This window comes from Panthera tigris, chromosome A3 (assembly GCF_018350195.1).
Source record: "Panthera tigris isolate Pti1 chromosome A3, P.tigris_Pti1_mat1.1, whole genome shotgun sequence".
Lineage (NCBI taxonomy): Eukaryota > Metazoa > Chordata > Mammalia > Carnivora > Felidae > Panthera > Panthera tigris.
Window position 1 is genome coordinate 115,375,448 of NC_056662.1, and position 14,773 is coordinate 115,390,220.

The 14,773-nt window shown below is 39.0% G+C and overlaps 1 protein-coding gene across 1 annotated transcript in view; it reads left to right on the top strand.

Annotated features, from left to right (window-relative positions):
- The first annotated feature begins 220 nt into the window (after positions 1-220).
- The window catches only part of ALK (ALK receptor tyrosine kinase), a 673,858-nt gene continuing 659,305 nt past the window's right edge, over positions 221-14,773 (top strand). The window contains exon 1 of the mRNA XM_042982239.1: positions 221-914. Coding sequence (XP_042838173.1) covers positions 221-914 — 694 coding nt within the window. The remainder of the gene's footprint in view (positions 915-14,773) is intronic.

The following is a 14,773-nucleotide window of genomic DNA, read 5'->3' on the forward strand; positions in this document are numbered from 1 at the left end:
TGAGCCTCCAGCCCCATTTTATTGAGACTCCCGCTTGCCTCCTTGCAGTTGGAGGGAAGCTAGAGAATCAAGTGGACGCCTAATCCCCCAGATATCAGGTGGAAGGAACTGTTCAGGACCAAGGACTATTCGGAGCCCCTTTTCATTTGAGGGGAAGTGAAGGGCGAGGCTGGATCCCAGAGAGTCGGGAGACTAGTATAAACAACTCTTCTCTGGCGGGATGGGAGCCTTAGGGCTCCTAGGGCTGCTGCTACTGCTGCTTTCAGCGGCAGCCTTGGGCTCCAGAACCGGAACCGGGACCGGGACTGGCACCGGCCATCTCGCCGGCTCACCCGCCGTGGGGCCAGCTCTGCAGCCTCGGGAGCCGCTCAGCTACTCACGTCTGCAGAGGAAGAGCCTGGCGGTGGACTTTGTGGTGCCCTCGCTCTTCCGTGTCTATGCTCGGGACCTGCTGCTGCCGCCTTCGTCCTTCTTGGAGCCGAGGGCCAGACGGCCTGAGGCACGCGGCTCCTTGGCTCTCGACTGCGCCCCACTACTTAGGCTGGTAGGGCAACCGCCCGGGGTCTCCTGGACGGAAGGCTCCAGCTCGCCAGCCCCTGCCCAGGCACGGACGCTGACCAGGGTGCTGAAGGGCGGCTCGGTTCGCAAGCTCCGGCGCGCCAAGCAGCTGGTACTGGAGCTGGGAGAGGAGGCGATCCTTGAGGGCTGTGTCGGGCCCCCAGAGGAGGTGATTGCGGGACTGCTCCAGTTCAACCTCAGCGAGCTGTTCAGCTGGTGGATTCACCACGGCGAAGGGCGGTTGAGGATCCGCCTGATGCCAGAGAAGAAGGCTTCGGAAGTGGGCAGAGAGGGAAGGCTGTCCGCGGCGATCCGTGCCTCCCAGCCCCGTCTTCTCTTCCAGATCTTGGGGATCGGTGAGCAGCTCCCGCCTGAAAGTGTCGGGATTTGTATTTTTAGGCACATCAATTTGCAACCACTGTCAACTAATCCCTATTTTCAAAACCCCAGCCTCTGGTTCTTAGGTCTTTCCTCCTTTTGTAAACCTCCTCCCACAGTTAGACCATAAAGTACGGTTTTATGTTCTTGCTGAAAAGAGTCACTTCCCAGGGTTTTCCTTCCTCTCCAGTAACCAAGTTGGAAGAAAAGTTTTCTCTCTTGGCAGAATGCTTCTTCTTTCTACCGATTTACACCGGGTCCCAGCCAAAATTGGGTGCACTTTGAACAGGGGACCCCTGGGACAGTTGAAATGTCCTTATTACTTCTACGTTCCAAGCTTAGTTCTAGATGTCATGACTGTTGCCATCTTCCCTTTCCCTTGTTCCTCTTCCTGGCCACCGTAGATGTGGGTAGTGTGGTGCACTTGCTTGGAGAATGTAGAACTCTTCTTTATATGGTTGAATCTCCCCTAGCTGTTCTCATCAAATGTTGACTTATGTATGGATTGCCTCTTCTTCATTAATTTAGTCTGCTCCCTCTCTCCAACCCCAGTCTGCTATCCACTCTCAGACTCTTTTTTTCCCCCCTCTCAGATGTTGTTGGAAGAGCCCCAGAGGAACTAAGAAATACGGGACAGGAGGGAGGTGTGAAGAGAGGGAGCAGAGTTGTTAGGATTCTCTCCCATTGGGAGAGTCACTGTGAAGCCAGAAGAGACAATAGTTCTTCTCTTGCCCCCCCCCCCCAACCTTCCCTCTAATTCTTAGCTTGAATGTCTGTAGCAGCAACTCTGGATGACAGTCTCTGGCAAGCCTGTTTCACTGCAGATCTCTCTGCTAGAGATTCCTGAAATAAGGTTTCTGTTTCATTTACTCTCATTTTCTTCTCATATTCACTGAGTTAGGGGTGTGTGTGCAGGCACTTACTTCTAACTCTTCCCATAGTATTCTTTGACTGGAAAACCAGGTGGTTTTGAATGGATGTTTCTCTCGTAATACCACTGGGAAAAGGCTCAGTGAATAAAATATACAATGTAAATGAATGAGAAGACACAGAAAAGAAATCATGCCTTTTTAAAAGCCTACACTAATTCCATTGAGCAAACCCAGCATCTTTTCTATCATTCTCATCATCAGAAATAAATGAAATTTTTATGCTCCACTGGTTACTAATGACTAGTATTAATTGGATGGAAAGCACTGAAAAGAGCCCACTGTAGAGCTCCAAGTACCTACCATGCTTGTCCCAGCACACACATATCCTCCCACACATGCCCAGTACTGTCACATAGCAGGGATATCTAGAAGCTGAGGTTCTTCCCTCCTTGCACAAAAACATACTTGTATGTGGTTCCCAAGGAAAACAGAATCTGGATGCATATTTCAGCATTAGCATTGGTATCCTTGGCACCTAAAATGACCCCTTTGTGTTCAATGTCAGAATTCATATTAACAGGCAGAATTTGTAGTAAGAAGCAGGGTTTGATGAGTTTGATAGAGCCTCCTGTGAACTGAGATAGGAGACCAATACTGTTGTCTCTCCACAGATACTTTTGTGGAGAACAGCTGTGCTTTAATGTCATCATGGCTTCTGTGGTTTATACATGCAACATTCTCTTTTAGCGCCTGATGTATTTGTAATGGATATAAGAATGACTTCTCTGGGAATGTGGATTGTCTTCTACTTTCATGTCTGTGAACATCTCTGGAGCTTTCCTATCACCTCTTGTTAAATGACCATAGGCCCAACAGTCTAGATCAGCTATTGTGAGATGTTGATGACAGACAAAAGGGGTCCTTTCTGCAGCCCTGAACTTGCCTACTATAAACAGGCAGGTAGCATGAACTTATCAGTGGGTGTTTCTGAAGAGTCACAGGCTTAATGCATGCGGAGCATATATTCCAGTCAAGCCTCTGGTAAGGAGTTGAAGCCACTGAGTAGGGGAGTTTCATGTCGAGAGGAGTGTGCTTCAAGAACTGCTTTGCTACTGACAGCAGGGAGTCTCTGTGAGCGTCCCAAGTCCTCCCTTAGCATCACAGTCCATTTGGCAGTTGGACCAAGGCCTTATGCATCATTTGACACATCTAGCAATGCTGTTTTCAGAAAGAGCCAGGATTCTGTCATTAAAAGGCTAGAAATTTTGGCCAAGCATTTTTCAGCAGCATTGGGATCAAATGATTATTGATGGGATCAAATAAGACACTAAGTGTAACTGGATGAGCTCCCCATGACCTCCAGAGAGACAGACAGCTTATTGAAAAGCATTTCAGGCCTTGTGGTGATCACACTTGGAACAGGCTGGGCTCTTCTGCTCTGAGGCATGTGCTGTTTTCAGTTAGGCAGCTGGCCATGCCGGACTAGCCTCTTGCCTTCCCACTGCCTCCCCAGCCTCATTCAGATATGGTTTCCACTGCAGACCTCCCCTTGGAGGGAGTGGACACACCCTGTTCTATCATGTTTCATGTTTGAGGCAACATATATCATGGTGTTTCCATTCGTTTTCTTGTATGAAAATTCAAGCTTAGGTTCTCACACTTGGATTAATTTTACTATTTATTATGTTTGAGGAAATGGATTTATTCCTTTTTATGGGCTCTGTTTTGTAGAAAAGGCATTTAACTCTTCTGTGACATAAGATATTCAAGCATACAAAGGGAAAATAGGCACAACTCAGCTTATTTCTCCCTGTTTCTGCCCAAATGCCTGGCGGTCTGGTCTAGAGGGGCACAAGCATGCTGATGGGGCTGTGAGGAGGGAAGAGAGTGGTGGGTGGCCTGCAGCAACCCATTTGTCTCAGACTGAAGATAGCTTCCTGAATCTGAACAGGACTATGACTAGGGATGTGATAGAAATGGAAAAGCCCCCAGTCAGCATGAAGCAAAAACTCTGTTCCTTGTAGTTTGGGACATCTGAGAGGACAAAAGGATAGCTGAGAGGCCTTAGAATGCATGACACGCAAATGTGTTTTCTTTGTGCGTTGCTTTGCTTTGAATTCATAAATGGGATCAATATTTCGAAGTCTGAAGCAGCTCCCCACAGCACTCATTCATGGAGAAGAGCGTAGAAAGGCCATTGCTGAGACTGTATGAATTTTGGTCTACCATTCTGGGACAGTCCAAACCTCAGAAAAGATGTCTGCCGGGAGGCAGTCACAATGCTCAGAGCCCCACTTTGTAACCTGTTTTTTGGATGTTTTGATGTCTTGCTTCTGCCTTCCCCCAGGCAGAGGCCTAGAGGATATTGACTTGTGGGCTAGGAGGGCTTGTTTCCCTATAAGCAGCCCCCTTCTCACTCCAGGAAAGGGGATAGGCAACTGGGGATTTTACATGTGCTATGGAGAGACCTGAGAAATTTAAAGTAGATGTATGCAATGCAATACACCTGACCCTTGACCTCACATATCTGTCACCGCCTTCCTATTTCATTTCTGGAGAGGGCAAAGAGAGCCAAGGAAGATAGAGAGGAAATTGGAGCTCTCAGAAGGAATATCAGTTATTTGAGGTGAATTTGGGGAGTTGGAACTAGTCCAGAGAAGACCAGAGAGCTGATTTAAGAGTTGAGGGGACCAATTCATGGTGAAAGATGAAAAGAATTAAATATATATGGCTGAGCGAAGTGGCGATGAAGGGAAAGCCCTGGTAACAATCTACAAATCTCTGAAGAGGGAGAGGAGTTATATAGTGTCACCCAAAGAAGTAATAGGATGCAACTTGCAGAAGGAAACTTCAGGGTGGATATCAGGGAAACCTTATTTTCTGAACTTGATATTCCTCTGACTTTGGAATGGAATTCCAGAGTAGCAAAGAGTAAGGTGAGATGTGGGTCAGATAAGCCACAGCATTCATTATTAATCAGTTTTATATTTGGAAATGTTGAGAAGCCACAACCGGCAGGAGAGCTGGGATGGGGAACAAAAGCAGGAATCAGGATCTTTCAGGATTCAACTCTTGAGACACTTTGGGTCTGGATATTTCCAGGAGGAAAAGATAAGAATTGCATGTGTATCTTTGAAATTGGATGGGATGTGCTTACAAGGAGACTGTTAGAGAAGAAAATCTTTTGAAAGTACTGGGTTTGTTTTTCTCTGCCCCCAGATTGGCACAGAGTATTTCTGTGGGGTGTTGTGTGTCTATCCATGAGGGAGGAGCCACACCCATAGAACATTATTCATCTAAGATGCATCTCTAGTGTGTGTGTCATCAAGCCATTGGGCAGGGCAGAAGGTACGTGGGTCTTGAGAAGATGAGATCACGTCTAGATTTGGTGGGCTCCTACTGGCTACTTGAAACCCCTTTGCAATGCTGAGAATATATATACACAGCTATTAGAAAGATGAAGTTCATCTAAATCCATTTGATCTTTCCACAAATTTACAAAAGAAAAAGAAGAAAAGCCCATGAGGGATTTGTGTGCATGGTGTGGGAAGACAGTGTTATCATTAATAAAAATGAAAGCTTTTATAAGGAAGTTTGTCTTCTGAAAGACAAGGACGACTGGCCTCCAGAAGGGAGAGGAAGAGAGGAAACTTCTGTTTCAGCAGAACTTGAAGCCCCCTGCCATTCTTAGGATTACTACTTGATAACCTCATTTTGTGGAAATTTGCCTAGCCCTTTCTTTATAATCATTATTAATGTCCTGTTACAGTTGTATGGGACTTTATAATTTATAAAGAACTTTCAAATTTAATATATTTTTTTCAATCTTACAGTAGGCAGGGCAAGTATTTGTTTTATTTTATAAATGCAGTAACTGGAATCCAGCTACTTGATAACACTTTTTCAAGGTGAAAAATGGTAGACCTAGAAACTTTCACTTATGCATTGAGAGGTTATGAGATGCTAGATGCCGTGCTAGGTACTGACTAGGACTATAGATCTTTTTGCCTTCAAATTAGGGCTCTTTCTACTAAAGGAATCATCCCAAAATGCAGATTATGTAACCATGTAAATGAAACCATGTAAATAGATGAAAAACTTTACATTATCCTTGTCAGAAGGCCATGCAACAAAGATTTGGTGTTCAATAACCATGACTTGAAAAGTTCCTTAAAATATTTGAAGTCCAGTTTCATCATTAGTAAAATAGGGATAGTTCCTATCTCAAAATGCTGCCATGGAGATTAAATTAGAAGACATGTATAAATCTGTAGCCCAATGCCTGACATAATAAAGTGTTCCATCATTATAAACCATATGGTTTTTTTCTAGAAGCAGCAACACCCCAGTGTCTGGTTGTGCATTTTAGTTTATTTGAATGATGCCATCTGGAGTTGTGCAGTCCTGATGTGTGGTCACATCTGGTGACCCTGGCGGTGGTAGTTGTAATACTGTGGGTTCCCATGCAACTAGCTTCTAATTCCTGGGCTAAGAAGTGAGATCTAGTGGAAATGGGGAGAGTGACCATGGTGATAGTTTCTATTGGCTTCCCCAGAAATGTGAATGAGGAGAATTGAGGTGTGGTATTTACTTCATTTCTATCAACTAGTGTCCTCCAAGGTCTTTTGACCTTGGATTCAGTCCAAAGATTCAAGCAGAGTATTCACAATCCAATTATTTTTTCCCCTACACGAAGAAAGCAAGCCTTAACTTTATGAAAGTATGAAATCTAATAATGGAGAAGAACAAGATAGAGACATTACAGAGCAGTAGTTTTCAGATGGTGGATCTTTCTTAACTGAGGGCAGTATGTGCAGTTCAGGCCCGTCCATGCCCACAGAGGTGCTGGGCTACTAGCCTCTGGTAATTTCTTTGTTATAATTAGCTGGAGCTTGCCTTTTCCTTGTCAAGTGGGATTGCAGGAGAAGGTTGGAGGGTACCAACTAGTTGGTGGACATGAGCCCATTAAGAGCAGTTAAACCTTTGAGATTCCATGGAGACACATGGCTGAGGGAGGAGGCCACCTCAGAAAGTGCCTCAACCTAAAAGAGGCTGTCAAGTATCCATGCAGCATTTTACAGGTAGTGTTTTTTATGAGCCATGGCTGAGCCATTGCTTTCCTAAGATGCACAAGGACATTATTTCTGCTTGGGAGTAGAAGGAGAATAGGACATGTTTGTGAGGATGGTTATAGGTCCAGGGGTTATGTGACGAGACGTGTGAATAAAGTTACCAAGGAACCCTAGGGGTGTCTTCTTTCTTAGAACCATTGTGTTGTTCTCCAATCTAGGATGTGGCCAGTTTTTCTTAACCTAGTGATGACCTGGCCTTTTTCACACAGGTCAAAGTGTAAGGAAGGAGCAGTTTAAAAGAGAGTATTGGCCTGGTGGGAAGGTGGGGAGGAGATGGGGGACATCTTAGCACTTTGTTGGTGAGTCACATTTCTCAGAACAACTTTTGTTTCTTCAGATGAGCTTGGGTCCTTTCCCAGGAAAATTGTCTCAGGTTCACTTGGTGAACATAGACATTCTAGAATGTGGGAAGTGCCAGAACTGGGCAGAAGGAGAGCTCCATTGGGGCATATTCACCCAACTACTTGGTTAATTAAGAGTCTTTAGTTCTTGAACCTTACTTTTGTGGTTATGTAACAACAGGTGCATGGAGAGGTAGGTAGTCAGAATTCCCTGAAGTAAGGAAAAGGCTAAAGGGAAGATCTGAAAACAAAAATAAAAATAAAGAAAATCTAGGCAAGCTTGTAGGAAATCATGCAACTAGCCAGAGGAAATCAGAGGGAAATTTAAACCATTGACCATGTTTTTCTTTTTCCCTTATTTATCTTTTATTGAGTTTCCATTGGGACATGGTTTCTGAGGGTGGGTGTGGGCAGGTCTCCTCTATAGATCCTTTCCACATTCTCAGCCCAAGTAATTAAAGTCAATGTTCTGTGGTGGAGAGAATGCTAGATTAGGAGCTAGAAGACTTGGATTCCATTATGATATTAACCTTATATTAGTTTTGACATCTTGTGCAACTTCCCTAAACTTGTTGAACCTCTGGGTCTTTTTTCCTAAACGAGAAAATACAGAACGTGTCTTGGCTTACCTCATGGAGTCTCTGAACATTTTGTAAAATAACCTATGTAGAAGATTCTCGTCTGGATTATTCAGAAATAAATATATAAGGCAGTAGAAAAATAACAATACAAGATCATAAAAAGTGCTGAGATTCTATTTCATTGATTCATACTTTTAACCGACCTTTGACATTAAGAGCAGTAGTACTAGGTTCTAGATTTTGAGGCAAGCATTGGCCTTCGTTTAACAGCTCAGCAGCCCTGGAAAGGAGTTATGTGGCCCCTTCCCATGGTTTCTCGAAATGAGGTCCTTTCATTGAAGTAATTTTGCCCACTTCCAGAATTTTCTGGAAATGAATCTTCAGTTGTGGGACATAAGAACTTACATATTAACATCAGAAAATTATTATTTTTTAAATTGAGCGATGACAAATGCAGTTAAGTATATTGAATGTATTAATCTTGTGTACAGCTTGATTATACTTCTCATCTGCAACATCCATATAATCCGCACCCAGATAAAGATTCAGAACTTTTCCAGCATCTCAGGAAGTTCCTTCCTGCCCTTTTCAGTGTGTATCCACCCCCAACCCAAGGTAACTATCCTTCTGCTTTCTGTGTAATTAGTTAGCTTTGCTTATTTTAGATGAACTTCATGTAGTTGGAATCATGTACTTTTTTGTATCTGGCTTCTTTTACTCAATATTATTTCTGTGCAATTTGTCAATGTCTTTTTGTGTACTAACATTCTTTATATATATATATATATATATATATATATATATATATATATATATATATATTTAACATTTATTTATTTTTTGAGAGACAGAGAGAGAGACAGAGTGTGAGTGGGGCAGGGGCAGAGAGAGAGGGAGTCACAGAATCCAAAGCAGGCTACAGGCTCCGAGCTGTCAGCACAGAGCCTGACATAGGGCTCGAACTCGAACCGCGAGATCATGACCTGAGTCAAAGTGGGATGCTTAACTAACTGAGCCACCCAGTCGCCCTTCTTTTTTATCTTTTTATCACCTTGCTGTGCTCCTTTATATGAATATAACACCATTTGTTTATCCATTTTTCTATCAAGGAATTGGATTTGTGGGAAATCAAAACTAGAAGATACTATTCTAAATAATGGGTAGAGTAAGTCATAGATCTGGGATTGAAACCTTGCTCTATCATTTCCTAGCCCAAGGCTATTTATTTTCTTCTCTTTGAACTATAGTTTTTTTATTTGTAAGTAATAATAATACCCATGTCCTAGGGTTGTTGTGAGAATTAAATAGGATAAGGCATGTAGCAGGCCCTGACACAGAGACGGTATTTAACAAGTGTTAGTGTTTTCCTCCAGCTCTTGATTACATGCTTTCCCTTGGTGGCCAGAGTGGGTCCTTCGAAAGCTTTCTGAAGTGGGGAAGGGGAGCCTTTTCACAAGTGAGGGAAAAGTAACAATCAAGGACCATTTAAGTTACATGTAATAATTTTTAATAAATGCTGCATAAATAAGCAACATCATTTTAATAAAACACAAATATTTGTTACAGTCTGTTTTAAAATTAACAAAGAAAACAAACTCAATAAATAAATAAATAAATAAATAAATAAATAAATAAATAAATAAAAATGGAATAAAAAACTCTTTGATCTTGTATTCAGATCCATTAAAGACGAGAGGAAATGGTATAGAAGAGACAGAAGATGTACAGAAACCACCACATTTAAGGAAGAGACAGAATGACTGAGAATGACAGAGATAGGGTTGGTGACACAGAGAGGAATGTATAAGGAGAGGTAGTCCAGGGAAACAGAAGGTAGGAATTATTTCTTGGACACAGAGAAGCATGGATGTAGATAAGAGACCAAAAGAGGGACAGAAAGAGAATCAGAGGGCAGAATCAGTGGTGTAGGGAAGGAAGAGAGAGGGAACACTTGATTATTTTTGGCCTGGAAGAGTTCTGTCCTGATACCAAAATCTGTACTGTGAATCTATGGCCAACATTATATGATGATTATTTTTAATTTTATTGGCATATAATTCATATGCAATGAAAAACACCTAGTTTAAATCAGTTTTATTTTTTTGATATATGTATCACCTGTGTGAACCGCCACCCTAATTGGGACATAAAACAATTCTGTCAACCCTCAAAAGAGCCTTCTTGACTTTTTGTAATGACCTCCTGCACTTCCTATTCTAGGCAATTTCTGGTTTGATTTTTATCATAATAGATTCATTTGTCTGTTCTCGGAGTTGGTATAAATGGAATCATGTAAGTATATTCTCTTTTGTGTTTGGCTTCATCACTTGGAGTAACACTTTTGTGATTTATTTGTGTTATTACATGTGTTAGTAGTTTTTTTTTATTACTGAATAGTATTCTATCATATAAATATATCACAATTGTTTTAAATCCTTTCATCTGTTGATGGATATTTAGGTTGTTTCCAGTTTGGGGCTCTCATGAATAAAGCTGTTATGAACATTGTGTGTATAAGCCATTGTGTGGACATAAGTTGTCAGTTCTCTTAAGTTGATTTTGGAATTAATGGATTATATGGTAAATATATGTTTAACTTTATAAGAAATTGAAAAACTATTTTTACAAGTAGTTATACTACTTTATACTCCCACCAGTAATATATGAAAATTCTACTTACTCCACATCCTTCAGAATTCTTGATATTGTCAACTTGTGGTTGTATCTTTCGGTTTTAATGTATACTTTTTTGCGTGTTGGTTTTCTAATATTGTGTAAGATATTAATTAGCTCAAAAATTAGTGATTCAAAATAATAACTCATTTTTTTTTTTATAGTTCCTATGAGTTAGGAATAGCTTGACTAGGTGTTTTTTACTTGGATTCTCTCATGAGATAGTAGTCAGATACCAGCCAAAGATGCAGTCAAATTAAATCTTGACTGGGGCTGTAGGATCTACTTACATGGTACCTTGTTCACAAGGCTGGCAAGCTGGTGCTGGCTAGTGGTGGGAAGTCTCATTTCTTCTCCAGGTATTCCTGTCTGTAGTGCTGCTGGACCATCCTTGTAACCTGGTGTCTGGCCTCCCTGAGAGTGAGCATCTATTGAGATCATATGATCTTCTTTTTGGGGGTAAATATTCTGAATCACAGTGTTTGATTTTCAAATGTTGAATTAGCTTTACATTTTTAGGATAAACTGCACATGGTCAAGATGTGTTAACCTTTTTGTGTATCGCTGGGTCTGCTAATATCTCGTTGATGATTTCTGCATCTGTGTTCATGAAGTTTGTTGATCTGTAGTTTTCTTGTCTTTAACAGGCTTTAGGGTCTGGATAAAGCCAGGCTCATAAACATGAGTTGGAAAGTGCTTCCTCTACTATTTTTTCCTGGAGGGGAATTACAATTTTTTTCTTTCTTGAATTTTTGTTTAGTAGAATTTTCCATTGAGGACATCTTGGCCTGGTGTAGTCATTGTTGGAATGGTTTAGATTACTAATTATATTTACTTAATAATAATTGTAGGGTTATTCAGATTATCTGTTTCTTTTTGAATGAATTTAGCAGTTTGTATCCTTCAGGTAATTGGTTTATTTCATCTAAATTGCTGAATTAATGCAAGTTAAATTGTTCATAATATCCCCTTATTTTTTATGTCTGTAGGGTCAGTAGTGGTGTCCTCTCTTTCATACCTAATATTAGTAATTTACATCATGTCTCTCTTTTCTTTGTGATTATTCTGGCTAGAACCTTACCAATTTTTTGGTTTTCTTTCAAAAAAACATTTCTTCTAATACTGTTTTTTTTTTTCTGTTATCTTTATTTCATTTTTATTGATTTTTGCTCTTATTATCTTTCCTTCATTTTGTTTGCCTTGGGTTAAATTGTTCTTTCTGTTTCTAGTTTCTTATGGTGAAAACTTAGATCATGGATTTGAGACCTTTTTTATTTTTCTAATATAAGCATGCAATGCAAAAATTCTCTCTAATAACTGGTTTAGCAACATCATACACATTTCATGATGTTATAATGAAATTTACTTTATATTCAATTAAAATATTAAAGATTTTCCATTTGGTGTTTCTTTTTGACCTATGATTATATATGTGTCTTTTATTTCTGAATATTTGGGGATTTTCCAGATATCTTTCTCTTACTGATTTCTAGTTTAATTCTGATATAGTCTGAGAACATACCTGGTTTGCTTTTTGTTATTTAAAATTTGCTAAGGTTGTTTTATGCTTCAGAATATGGTTTATCTCCCTGAATGTTCCATGTTCCATACTTCAGAAGAACATGTTTTCTGTTGTTGGTTGGTGGAGTGTTCAATTAATGTCAGTTTGGTCAATTTGGTTAATAGAGTTGTTCAAGTCTTTTGTGTCCTCACTTATTTTTTGTCTATTTGCTATTTGCATTACCAATAGAGGACTTCTAAAGTCTCCAAGTTTTGTTTTGTCTATTTTTCCTTTCAGTTCTATCATTTTTTATTTGATGTATTTTCAAGCTCTATTATCAGGTGCCTACACATTTAGAATTGACTTTTTTCTGATGATTTGATTCCTTTATTGTTGTATGTCTTTTTTATCCCTGGTGATACTCATATTTGGACATTTATTTTAATTGATATTAATATAGCCTCTCCATGTGTCTTTTGATTAGTGCTTATGTGATACATCTGTGTCAACATTGTACTTTTAATCTATATCTTTATATTTACAGTGAGTTTCTTACAGAAAACATATGGTTGGATTGTGTGTGTGTGTGTGTGTGTGTGTGTGTGTATGTGTTGTCTTTTTGTTTTTTTTTTTAAGTAGGCTTCATGCCCAAAATGGGCTTGAACTCTGACCCTGATTTCAAGAGTCACATGCTCTACCAACTAAGTCAGCCAGGTGCCTCTGATGTTGTGTGATTTTTAAAAATTTAATCTGTTAAGTTTTATCTTTTACTTCGTCTATTAGGCTACTTGTTTTTAATGTTATAATTGATATGGTTGAATTTAGGCCTACTGTTAAAGTTTTTTTTGTATGTTTTTTGTTTTTCTCTTTTTCCTTTCTTGACATCAGTTGGGGGATGTCAAGAAAGGAATTTTGAGTATTTTTTAGTATTTGAATTAGTTTTTAGTATTTGAATATTTTTTTAGTATTTCAATTTTAATTTACCTATTGTTTTTTGGCCATATCTCTTTGTATTATTACTTCAGTGGTTGCTCTAGAGATTACATATATACGTCATGTATATATACATATGTATGTTGCATTTATATGTCCATATATACATACCTATATATATGTGTGTATGTATATATATATATATATATATATATGTGTATGTATATATATATATAAACTTTCATAGTCTACTTTTTTCAGATTTTTACTTGAATTTTAGTTACCATAGTGTAAGATTGATTTCAGGAGTAGAATTTAGTAATTCATCACTTACATATAACACCCAGTGCTTATCCCAACAAGTGCCCTCCTTAATATCCATCACCCATTTGGCCCATCCCCCACCCACTTCCCTCCATCAACCCTTAGTGTGTTCTCCATTGTTTAGAGTCTCTTATGGTCTGCTTCCCTCTCTCTTTTTTTCCTCCTCGTATGTTCATCTGTTTTGTTCCTTAAATTCCACAGATGAGTAAAATCACATGGTATTTATCTTTCTCTGACTGACTTATTTTGCTTATCATAATGTACTGTAGCACACGTATTGCAAATGGCACGATTTCATTCTTTTTGATAGCTGATTTTCCATTGTATGTATGTGTATGTATGTGTGTGTATATATACACACACACACAACATCTTTTTGACCCTTTCATCAGTTGATGGACACTTGGGCTCTTTCCATAGTCTGGCTATTATTGATAATGCCGCTATTAACTTTGGGGTACATGTACCCCTTCCAATTTTTAGTTTTGTATCCTTTGAGTAAATACCTAGTACTGTAATTGCTAGGTCATAGGGTAGTTCTATTTTTAACTTCTTGAGGGACCTCTATACTGTTGAGTTGAAGTTTTAGTACTTCATATAAAATATATTGCAACTCTATAGATCCCTTTACCCCTCCCTTTGTTATAGTTGTCATATGTGTTATATGTACATAATTAAAAGCTCTGCTAGATTATATATATGTATTAAACATATATGTATATATGTATATAAATGTATATGTATTTATATATGTATATGTGTGTATGAATACATGTGTAAGTACATATATACACATGAATGTATAAACATGTGTATATATATGTATCAATAGGTATATAAATATATATGTATGTTTATATATGTACATATACACACACATATATTAAAGCTATATGTATAGCTTTTAACAGTTATACATATCTTAAATAACTTAAAAGGAAAAAATTAGTCCTTTATATTTACCCAGGTACATACCATTTTTCTTGCCCTTCCTTTTTTACTGAAGTTTTAATTTCCCTATTTTATTTTTCTCCTTCAACCTAAAAAACTTCCTTTTTCATTTCTTTTAGAGTGGTTCTGCTGTTAACAAATTTGCTTAGTTTTCCTTTATCTGAGAATGTCCTTATTTCACCTTTGTTTCTGAATTGTGTGTTGACAAGTCTTTTCTTCTTAAACTTTAAGAATGCTGTTCCTCTGTCCTTCATAGTTTCTGATAAGCATTCTTCCATTAAATTGTTCTTCCTATCTGTAGCTCTTCTCAAGATTTCTTCTTTGTCTTTAGTTTTCAGAAGTTTGATTGTTTGATTATGATGAATCTGTGCATGACTTTATTTGATTTTATCCTGCTTGCAGTTTGTCGAGATTTGTATTCTGTAAGTTTATGTCTTTTATGAAATCTGGTGAGTTTTCGGCCACTATTTCCTCATTTTTTTTCTGCACCAATACCTTTCTCCCCTCCTCTGGGACTCAAAATATACAA